We start from the raw sequence: 10,975 nt of genomic DNA, 5'->3' as shown, positions 1-10,975 counted from the left end.
CCACAGCCCAGAGCTAACCTGACTGCAGAATGCTGTACAAAACTGTGCACTCTCTTGGAGGTGTGTGAACATGCAGCTCCTGCCAGGTGTGCTGGATGGTTTAAAGCTCATAGTGTATGTTTCAGTATTGCTGCTGCTCCTGCAGGAGTAAAGACCCTAGGCTAGAAACTGCAGCTGGAGAAGTCACCTGCTACTGCCTACTGTTGTGTCCCTTTAGCTCCTGCCTGGCATGGTGGGAACACAGGTGCAGGTTTGCAGACTCAGTCACCTGGCACAGCTCCCTGCAGCTGCTCGGGGGCTCCTATGTCAGAGGTGAGTGCCCTTGGCAATGCCCTTCCTCCATGGCAAGGTTTCTTCCTTCATAAATGAAGTCTGACTGGCTTGTCCTGGCCAGCTGTTTGGGCCTTGCATGCTGCAATTCAACTTGTCAGTGCCTTGCCAGGCTGGTCAGAGCCAACTGCATTATATTTTTTGATGAGCTGAGCCCTTCCCTGGTGGCATGGTGCTAAGCCCCTGCATTCAGTGTCTCTTTGGTAAAAATGTGCCCAGGACTAGGGGGTTTCAACACCTGAAGCATCAAAGCTGGGCTCCTGTGGCAGTGCTTGGGGTGGGAGATTAGGGCTGCAGGTGTATGCAGGTTGTGCAACTGGACCTGCTGCTTGGCCCCTGCCCAGAGGCACCCACTTTGTGGTTTCCGTGCTCAGAAGCTGTCTCTGGATGAGCTGGTATTTCCCCTGGAAAGGTGCTACAAGAGTAAAAATCCATAGGGAGGATTTTTTGCTTTGGGAGCTCTTTTCAAAGGCAGGTTTCATAGCTTGTTAGGGCATCTTATTTGCTGTCAGGTAGATCTGTCTCAGGGTATCTCCAGATAAGGGGCAGATTAGTATCCAGCACTTCTTTCCTGCAAATGTACAAGTGCACTGGCCAAATTGCCTTCAAAATTTGAATAAACAGACTAAATTCTCATGAGAACAAGATTTTTTTTCCAGGCCTGAAATCATTTGTCATTTCCGGTGCCGCCTCAATTTACATGCACCCTTTTGAGAATGGGGACAGCAGTGATGTTGTAGAGCCTCCACACCAGGGGGTAAATCCTGGCTGCCCTGAGCTGAGCCTCTGACGACTGCGTCGCCTTGGACCAAGTGCCCGAAGCTGCAATGCCCTCAGCAGCTGGCCTGTGCCAGCACCCAAGGCATACCTTCACTCAGTGGAGTTAAAACTTCATCTGTTGAAAGGAGCTGGCTAGTCACTGTCCAGCTGCCTCGTTCCTGCTATGAGACACCAGCCTCCAGGATTCTTGTTTTCAACTTTCTTCCTGGTGACTGAAAAAGCTTTTGATATTGGACTTAGCACCAGTAACTGTGGAGTCCCATTAAAATGGCTCTGGTTAATGGCAAGTTCATGTTAACAATTTGTATTATGTTATCAGTTTTGACAGTTACTGTGTGGTCTGTTAATATTGTGCAAAATTTTAATGAGAGTGCTTTGTCATGTGCTATATTAAAGGCCTTTATGTCTACAGTTATTTTATTAACCTAGTAAGTCTGTTGAAAGAATAAAATCAGGAGTTTTTCTAAGACTGCCTGTTAGGTTACATGATTAAAAAAAAAAATAGAATCACCTCCACAGCCGAGTGAAGGAACCTCATTGGAGTCAACACACCTGGAGCAGCAGGGCCAGCCTCCTCCTGGAAGCCTGTTAGACCTGGCTCTGTGCGAGGCCACCATGGGGCTGAGGGCAGAGGCTGCCCCATTGCTTTGCCTGAGGTGGGCAGAAAGGTGTGAGGGGATGCTGGGAAGGGCTGCAGAGCCAGCGAGCTGTCCTTGGGGATGCAGAGAGGAAAGAGCCAAAGCTGGACTGGGGGAATTGGGGGATCTGGGCAGGCCTAAGCATAGGAAAAGGGTGAAAGGGGCTGGGCACCTGCACACAGTGCCTGTGGCTGTGTCCTGCATTCCTGCATACTGAGATCCTGCAGGCTGTTGCAGCTTCCCAGGGAAAAAAAAAAAAAAAAAGACTATTTCTCTGGTGTGGGGTTCTCTCCCATATGTGGGCACCATGCAGACTGCATGCCGGCCCCAGGGAAGGGCTGGGTGACCATAGTGGGCAGCAAGGGCAGAGGGACAACCAGAAACAAGGATTCAAGGGCCAGCTAGGGGATGGCCTGAGTGCCTAAGGCCCACTACTGCAGGGACATAAATGTGTGCATCTGTCATGTGTGTAGAACTAAACTACACATGTGCTCATACCAAGCACTCATGGACCTTCATCCTGTTCAGCCAGAGCAGGGACCAGGATGAGGACACAGGTGCTGATTGTATCTGTGCTGCTCTGCCTTCAACCAGCACTGGTAGCCTTGGCCTGCCATGTGCCTGTGTCCATACAGCACATGATATGGGCCTATAAGCCTGAGAGGAGGCTGGAGAGTGAGTACAAAGATCTACCCGTCTACCAGTGCAGGGCACAACTGGGCCCCCTTGCCCACAGCACAGCAGCAACGGGCACTCGGGGCGCAGCCACAGCTCACCATAGTGAGACCTGTACACTCCTCAGCTCTGCCCCAGTACAGCACATGGCCTTGCAACCTCCTGGGCACCCCATAGCTCCAGGCCTCGGTGCAGCCAGCCTGCACCATGCACAAGACCTGCCAGCCACAGCCAGGCACCATGTTGGGAGCATCCTTGAATCACCACATTTGCCTGCATGGTGATGGGTGGGGGCATCGCAGCATGATCTTGGCTGCCTGCCCTGTACCATGCTGCTCCTGCACCTGCCAGGTGCACCCCTGCTCTCCCCCAGCACCTGATGCTACTATTTCCTCCTGTCCCCCCACCCCCACCCTGCCCCAGCTTTCACTGCCTGCACCCTTAAGGGGCTAAGCCCATCCTAATCCCCATATGACAGGCACACAGGCCCTGGGACCCTCCCCACATCCCCCACCTGCCCAACAATTTCCTCCCTTGTACAGCACAAACGGGGCCTGCTGCGACACGGCTGTGCCATTTGACAGATGGCTGTGCTGCAGGACACGTGCCCTCAGCAACTACATTTATTTTCTAGCAGTGCCAGTGCTCAAGGCTGCCTCGGCAGAGATGGTGCAGGGCTGGTGGCACTGAGAGCCCTGTGAGAGCCTGCCCTGCCAGGGGTTGGCTGGGACCCAGTGCACGGGGCTTGTGGTGCCTGTACTTACAGCGCCGAGCTCTGCCCTGGGAGCGTGTGTGATCTTCAAGTCAGTGTGAGTGGGAGCCCAGAAAAGGCCTCTGTGGTCAGGGAGGGTCTCGTTGCTCAGTGCTGCCCAGGCCTCAGCCACAGTCCTCACTCTGCTGGGCCACCTGCTGTGCTGCACCCGTTGCTGGTGCCACCTAGGGAGCCCCAGAGAGACTTTGCCCAGACAGGGCGCTGCACAGGCTCTGCTCATGGCCAGAGTGTGGCACCACTTCGATCTCCACCTCCACTTCGATGTTGACACCTTCCCTGCAGCCAGCCACAGGCCCCCCAGGGGCTGGGCAGCACCAACCACAGCTGGTTCACTGGCAGAGGAAGAAACAGCACTGAGCACCCCACCCACAGGAACAGCGAGCAGCACAGTCCTGAAGGCTCTTGGCAGTGTTTGGATACAAACTACTCCAAACCACCCTGGGCAGCACCTGCCCTGTGCCCAGAACCAGTGGGTCACTGTGTCCTGCCAGTTGCAGCCTCTCTACCAGAACAGGGGTTTGCACGGTACCTCCCAGGGCAGAACAGGGCCCTCTAGCCCTGGCAGGACACAGGTCCCCAGCGCCAGAGCTGTCACAGCCACAGAACCATGAGCAGGACCACAGGCTGTGCAGCCCCCATGCAGGGCACAAGCCAGCGGGTAGCCAGCAGTGCAGGACTCACGTTTGATCACGTTCTCCAGCTCCACCATGCCAAGGTCTCCTGGCTGGCCATGGCTGCCACCACAGCCCCAGCGGCTCCGACACAGTGACAGCACCACAACCCCACAGATGTAGGTGAGCATCAGGGGCACACCAACTCCTGTGGGTAGATGCAGCTAGCGCCTGGCACCTGCTGGCATCCCCCCCCTCTCCTCCCTGCCTGCCCCCTCTGCACCATCCTGGCATCCCAGCTCTCCGACTAACCCCAATGAGATGCTCTATGGCAGCCCCAGGCTCTTTAAGACTTGGGCAGGGCCCTCCAGCCCTAGCCAGCGGCACTTACCAACTGTGTCGGCCATGATTATGGGGGACACAAAGAGAGACAGGAGGACTCTGCTGGTGATAGAAAGGCACTGCTGGCACCCTAACAGCCTGCTCTTCCGGCTCCGGCCAAGCACCTTGAGAAGTGAAAGCAGGTGCAGGGGTGCTGTAGAGGAGCTCAGTCCACAGGCCATGTCCCGGTTCCCAAGGCTCTGGCAGAGCTCCAGCTGGAGATGGAGGTTCCCAGACACCCCCTCCAACTCCCCCGCCACAGGCAGCTATGACAGTGCAGCCACCACAGTTAATGTGTCCCTGGAAAAATCCCCTAGACCTCCTCCTCCTCCTCTCACCCACCAGGCCCGTACCACTTCAGGCCTACCACCTCAGGATTGTGTCCACCATTCCCACGGAGGTGAGAGACAGGAATCCTCCCTGGGGAAGGGTATTGGGGCCAGCAGGAGAGAGATCCCCACAAGCAGCGATTATGGGGAGAGAGGGATGGCATAGGGACATGCTGCGGGCAGTGGTGAGTGCTGGGTATCCACCTGGAGCCACCAGGGCTCAGTGGGGAGTGGGACTACAGGGATCCCAGGGCCCCTTGCCAGTACCTTCCTACCCATGTAGATGGGGATCCTGATGGTGATGACAGGGACAGCAATCCCTGCCACAAGGGAGATCACCATGGGTGCCCCCAGCACCATGCCCCGCTGCCACAGGATCTTCCGGGTCTGAGACCAGGGCTGCTTTCCCCAGAAGGTGCAGCCAGAGGGGCTGTGAGGACAGAGTGGGGCTTACCCTGTGGTTCCTGCAGCAGGACAGCCAGACACCTGCACAGCCTGTCCCTGGCACTGGGGCAAGACCCACGGGGCAGTGGGAAGCAGCAGCAGCACCACTTGCCCAGAAGCTGCCCTCACCCTGCAGACTGCAAGCACAGCCTTGAGCCCACCTGCTCCTGTGCTCCAGCCACCAGCCCTGGCCTATGGACGCTGACAGCCCACCCAGCCCCACAGCCCAGTAAGCCCCACAGCCCTGACTGTGAGCAGGGCTTCCCTGTCCCCCAGCTAAGCCCCACAGCTCCCAGCAGAGCCCCCAGCTCTCACAGCTCAGCCCCACAGCTGTTCCCCCAGCCTCACAGCAACCCCAATGCACACCTCAGCTCCTAGCAGGTCCCTCACCCAGCCCCATGGCTCCCAACAGCCCCCGAGCCTCACGCTGACCTCAGGAAGTGCACGTCAGAGATCTCCCACAGGCAGAGCCAGCAGAAGAGACAGCCACAGATGGTGCAGTTCATGCGGTTGCAGCTCCCGCCATTGATCTTCATGATGAAGGCACCACAGTGGGGACAGACCTTGATGTCCTCAGCCTCTGCTGGCAAGGGAGATGGATGGGATGGGATGGGATGGGATGGGATGGACAGTGCAGCTCCATCTCCATGCACTGTGCTGGGATTGCTGGCCCTCGCCATCACCCAGCCGGGGTCTGTCCAGGCAGACACCGCCTGGCACTGACACAGGTGCCAGGGTGAGTTAGGCACCATCAGCACAGCAAGGCCCTGCTCCACATCCCCAGCTTGAGCACCTAGCACAGGGGCTAGGCAGCCCCATGCAGAGGCAGCTYATGGGGACCAGTACGTCTTGGCTCCAGAGTTGCCACAAATAGGGGAGAGCATGAGACCAGTGGTGGTGCCAGCTCCCTACTCCCTGCCCTACTTGCTCCCACCATGGGCCAAGGTCTCACCATGGGCTGTGTCCTCCTGGTGGACAAGCTGTGCCGAGGGAGCGGCCAGGTTGGGGCTCATGGCACCAGCATGCAGGGACCATCGGGGTGCCAGGGCTGCCAGCAGTGGTAGCAGAACTCAGTGCGACAGCCCTTGCGCTCGCAGGTAAGGCGTGGACACTCAGCGCAGCCATAGGCAATGACAGCGTAGCTGTGGGGAGAGCACAGTCAGCACGATGGGGTCTGGCAGTCCCCATCCACATCACTGCACAGCATGCAGTTGTTCCCATCCCTGGCACAGCAACCCACACAAGGGCAGGTCCTCTCTCCACACTGCACTGCAGCACGGGGCTGCAGCCAGCAGGCAGGAGAGCCAGGTGCCAGCCCCACCAGCTTGATTGCTGCAGCAAAGCCCTCCCCATGCAGCACTCGCCACCCCTCCATGCAATGGCCCAGAACAGATGGACTCATGGGGAGAGCTCTGATCCCCATGGGTAATGCAGCAGCCCAGGCTCTGTAGCCAGGAACTGCCATGTCTCTGTGAGCAGGCCCAACCACACATGGGATCAAGGCAAAGGAAGGTGGAGCATGGAAAAGGCTCACAGGGTACAGGTAGTCTGCTATACACCAGCTCCCAGCTGGTGAAGCCCATCACCTCCTCAGGTGCATTTCCAGAAGTGCCTGCACAGAGCAGGGAGGCCCCCCACACCATCCCCAGGGCCCTGGCCCCACGTGAGGGGCCAGCTGGTCACCTGCAGTCAGGTGCAGGGCATCAGCAGGTGCTGGAGTCAGCCACAAGCAGCCGCTGCAGGAGAAACTCCTCGTACTTGTTGCAGAGAACGGGGTCTGCCAGGAGGCAGTGGATGTCAGCGGGCTGGAGCGTGGCAGGGCAGTGTGGGCAGGCCACCTGCACGCAGCTCTCACTGACAGCAATGAGCAGGTACTGCTCCAGGCAGGCCTGGCACGAGTGGTGGGCACAGGAGGCCAGTGTGGGGAAGGCCTCGGGTGGCTGGGGCAGCAAGCACAGGGGGCACTCCACCAGCTCCCCATCATCACTCATGGGCAGCGTGATGTGGATCTCCTCAGGGCCCCCCAGCTCTGGCTTCAGCTCTGAAGACATCTCCCTGACAACCTGCGGCTTCTGCCCAAAGAAGCCCAGGACACGGAGAAGCCCAGACACCAGTGTGGGCTGCTTCATGGTGGCACCTCAGGGCAGATGCTGGCCACTGTCAGGCCATGGGGGGTAGCAGAGAGAGGCCAGCCCCAGCAGGGCCCCATGGCTGGCCAGCTGGGCTCCTATCCGGGCCTTGGAGCCTGCATCCCTACAGGCAACAGCTGAACCATCTCCTGCCGCAGCATCGGCGTTGATCAGCCTGCAAAAGAACCACACATGAGAGTGAGCTCTGGGGCTATGGACATGGGAATGGGCCCTCAGCACCTGTGAGAACCCCCTGCCCTACAGCACCAAAACCAAGCTGTGGCAACGTTCTCCCACCTTGCTGACAGGCCCTGCTGCCCTGCCAGGCACAGGGCAGCCCACAAGGATAACACTCCACAGCCCCAGCATAGGCCAAAGCAAAGCACGGTGCTCTCCACAGCCCCTAGACTGGCCCAGTACCAGCCCTGTGGGTCTGCAGCATCAGGGCCAGCCCTGTCAGCAGTGCCCTGAGCCTGGCAGAAGCCCTGCAGCACAGGGATTTCAGTCTCCTGCCCCAGACCCTCCCTCCTCTGATGGGTCACGAACATCTCCTATAACCCATGCTGACCTATAGCCCTGCAGGCTGACCCTGGGCCATGCAGCCACAGCCTGTCCCCAGCCACCTGCCTGCTCCTGCACCAGCTCTGTTCTGCTCCATCCTGTCCCCTTCAGTTCAGCACTGATGTCGAGACACAGGATCACCCAAATTCCCCTGGTCTGAAAAAACAGTGGTCTTTGCAAAGAAGGTGGCAGTGAATACTGGCAGTCAGTTTGTAGAAAGAACTTTATAATTAATCACATATCTTTACCACCCAAGTCTCCACTGCTTTCCTCTCCAAGCAAAAACAGTCTGAAGCTTTGACTTTCCACTGAAGTTTAAGTGCCCCACAGCCACAGACAGCCCATCTGGAAACCAACACTTGTCACTGCAGATGCAACAAGCTCCTCAGCCTGGTCTGCATAAGGAAGCCCCTAGCAATGACTATCTGGAGGTAAATCAAAAAGCTAAGGGGCAAATCAAACCTGCCTTTGCTCACTCCTCCTCAGGGTTAGCTCACAGCACTCACAGCAGAGCAGAGAATGTCTCACTTCGACAGAGAAATGGTTTCCTCCACAAAGGTTCAGTTCTAAACCACCCTGGGAAGAGGCAGCTCCTCCCACATGTCCTGCAACCCAGGACAGAAGGACTTGAGGCCTCATGGGAAGCAAGAATCTCTAATCAGTCCTTCTCTACATTCTGCATTGCCCAAGCAGCTATGTAGTTCATAAAACAGATGACCAAATGACTCAAGTGCCAGTTAACTAAATGACCAGGAGCTGAGCAGTTACAGAAGGGAGAAGCCAAATCTCTCACAATCAGCTCACATTTGTCCGGGGTCACACACCACAATCCCTCCCTACTCCAGCGCCAGTCACTCCACCATGCTGCTTGCTCTGCCCTTCTCTACATCCCATATAGCGGCACCCCAATTCACAGCTCCACAGCATTACTGTATCCCTCCACCTCTAACCATCCCTGTTGGGTTTTTGCCTTTTAGTATAGCCAATACAGCAGACACATCGGCACTAAAAGAGGCAAATGTTATGCAAGACCAGGGAGTTTAATAACGTGTGTTCTGCCGGGAATGAGTGAGGTGCTGCACCGCGTCACCTTGGGCAACAAGGCACTTTCTAGTGAGATGGTAACTGAAGAGCCCATGGAAACTAGGCTGAGATTTGATTTAAACTGTTGTTAGGGAGCGAGAGGTGCTGCAGAAGGTGAGGGGAAAGAAGGCACTCCAGCTGCACGGAGGGCAGTGGGATGGGGGTGACCACTGCTGCCACAGCAGGCTTTGGCTGGCAGGACAGCAGGAGCCAGAACTGGAACAGCAGCAATCGCTGTGCCAATGCCACGAACGTGTCTGACCTACAGAGTCACCCCGTGACTGCGTGGCTCCTGCATCAGGCCTGCAATGTGCTGCCTGAACAGCCATGGCTGCACAGCACAGTGACAACCACTGGCAGAGATCAGACTGGCCCCTCCGGCACCTGTCAATGGGGAAACATTGCTGACAACGGGGACCACCCTGTTGGACCTCCCTGGGGACCACCACGAGGCCCAACACTTTTGACTCCCGTGGCACCCTGGAAATAAACAAAACATGTCCATGAACAGCCTGAACAGTGGTAACTCATGGCATCGCAGGGCAGCCGCACGTGCCGACACTCAGACACATCAAACAGGGCTCTATTACCAGAGCTGCAGAGAGGGCAGAACGGGGCCAACAGATGGGGATCCGCTCTGGGGCAGGGATCCACACCTCAAAGGGGGTGACCATGTGAACAGCGAAGTTGGTAGCAGAGCTGCTGCCCCTGACACACATCTCTGCATGCCAAAAGAAATCACAAGCTCCACCGCATGGGGGCCCGTTGCCCACTGGCCCTACAAGGCGCACCAGGTGACAGGGCTTGACTCTGTAGTCCTTGAAAGAGTTGTGACCGCAAGCATTGGCCTGGCAGAGGTAATGGCTGAGGAGCTGCGGTAACTGGCAGAGGAGCTACGGACCTGCTACAATGCCCCACCACAAGGCCGCTCCTGGTCCCACGCTACAGCTGCCTCTCTTCTCACACCCAGCCATGGGAAGCAACCTAGCAGCAGGCGGAGAGAACAGTGTTGCCTGTGGGCGTCATCACAGGATAATTCAGGTGGGAAGGGGCCTCAGGAGACCTCTAGTCCAACCTCCTGCCCAAAGCAGGGTAACTCTGGGGACAGAAACGGTTGCCTTGGGCTTCATCTCGCCAAGCCTTAAAAATGCCCAAGGATGGAGACAGCACAACCTCCCCAAGCAACCTGATTCGTGGCTGGGCTTGCTGTATTCCTCAAGGATCCTCAGCTACTTCCAGAGATCAGAGCACAGGAGGACTGTGAGCCCCTCCCTGCACTCCCAACAGCCCCAGATCCCTCTTCCAGGGCAAAAGGAACCCAACACCAGAAACACCACGATGGTGAAAGATGCACTGTTGCTTGCTGTTACCCAAGTGCCAGATGCACACCCCACCCTCTCATCCTGCAGTGACTCGGCCTCTTTGACCACCTGGGACATTCTCTGCTGGTATCCTCAGAGCCTCTAGAGCTTTGCAGGAGCCTCTTTGCACCGGACACAGGAAAGCTGAGTCTCAGCCTCTGCCTCTGGCACTTTGTCTCCACCTCCCTCCTCTGGTCATCCTGCCTGAACAAGCTGCTTGCTCGCTGCACAGCCAGGTCCCGTGAGCCGTGTGCTCCTCGACACTGCACAGACCCTTGACTTCAAAAATTGCCTGGCAAGAATCCCTTGTGCCTCATCAGCACCAGTCCTGCTCCTGCTCCACCAAACAGAGCAGGTCCCTTGGCCAGCACTACCCCCTCTCTGCAGGTGGACAGCCACTACACAGGGCTGAGGGCACACAGGCAGCCACAAGGCAGGCCACAGGTGCCACAGCCCTGCACAGGGCTCTGACAGATGTCAGCACACGACTCACCGAGCTCCTTCCCCACTGAGGGGGCTTGCGGGGCATCCTGCGACTCTCCAGCAGCTGGGATCTGRGCCATGCCTCACTGCGTAGAGGAGGAGAGTGCTGTGGCCACCCTCGGTAACACATAGGCACAGAGACGATCAGTGCCCCATCTGCCCCATCCCCAGGCACTCTGCCCCGTCTCGGAGACCCTGCTCCATCCCCAATGACCCTGCCCCATCGCCGGGACCCTGCCCCATCCCGGGGAGCTGYCCCATGTCCCTGCCTGCCCCTGCCCCGTCCCCGTGGACCTGCCCTCTCCCCCGGGACGCCCGCTCCGCCGCGGGCCCTGCCTGTCTCTCCCACTCCGCGCCCCTCGGCGGCCCCGGCCCTCCCCGCCGCATGCCGGGACCGC

At 57.8% G+C, this 10,975-nt stretch overlaps 1 protein-coding gene across 1 annotated transcript; it reads right to left on the bottom strand.

The window, feature by feature from the left end:
- Positions 1-2,951: 2,951 nt before the first annotated feature.
- On the bottom strand, positions 2,952-10,782 carry LOC146589187 (E3 ubiquitin-protein ligase RNF19B-like). The gene is given in 11 exon segments (XM_085316717.1): positions 2,952-3,368; positions 3,371-3,486; positions 3,488-3,527; positions 3,877-4,014; positions 4,198-4,312; positions 4,784-4,946; positions 5,393-5,543; positions 5,913-5,984; positions 5,987-6,102; positions 6,644-7,264; positions 10,588-10,782. Coding segments are annotated over 10 exon segments (1,413 nt in total). The 5' UTR covers positions 7,090-7,264; positions 10,588-10,782; the 3' UTR covers positions 2,952-3,312.
- Between the last annotated feature and the right edge of the window lie 193 nt (positions 10,783-10,975).

Source organism: Rhea americana, unplaced genomic scaffold (assembly GCF_003343005.1).
Source record: "Rhea americana isolate MKP2758 unplaced genomic scaffold, rheAme1 scaffold_479, whole genome shotgun sequence".
In the NCBI taxonomy this organism is placed as follows: Eukaryota; Metazoa; Chordata; class Aves; order Rheiformes; family Rheidae; genus Rhea; species Rhea americana.
The sequence above is the reverse complement of the archived record's forward strand: the minus strand, read 5'-3'. Positions and strand labels throughout refer to the sequence as shown.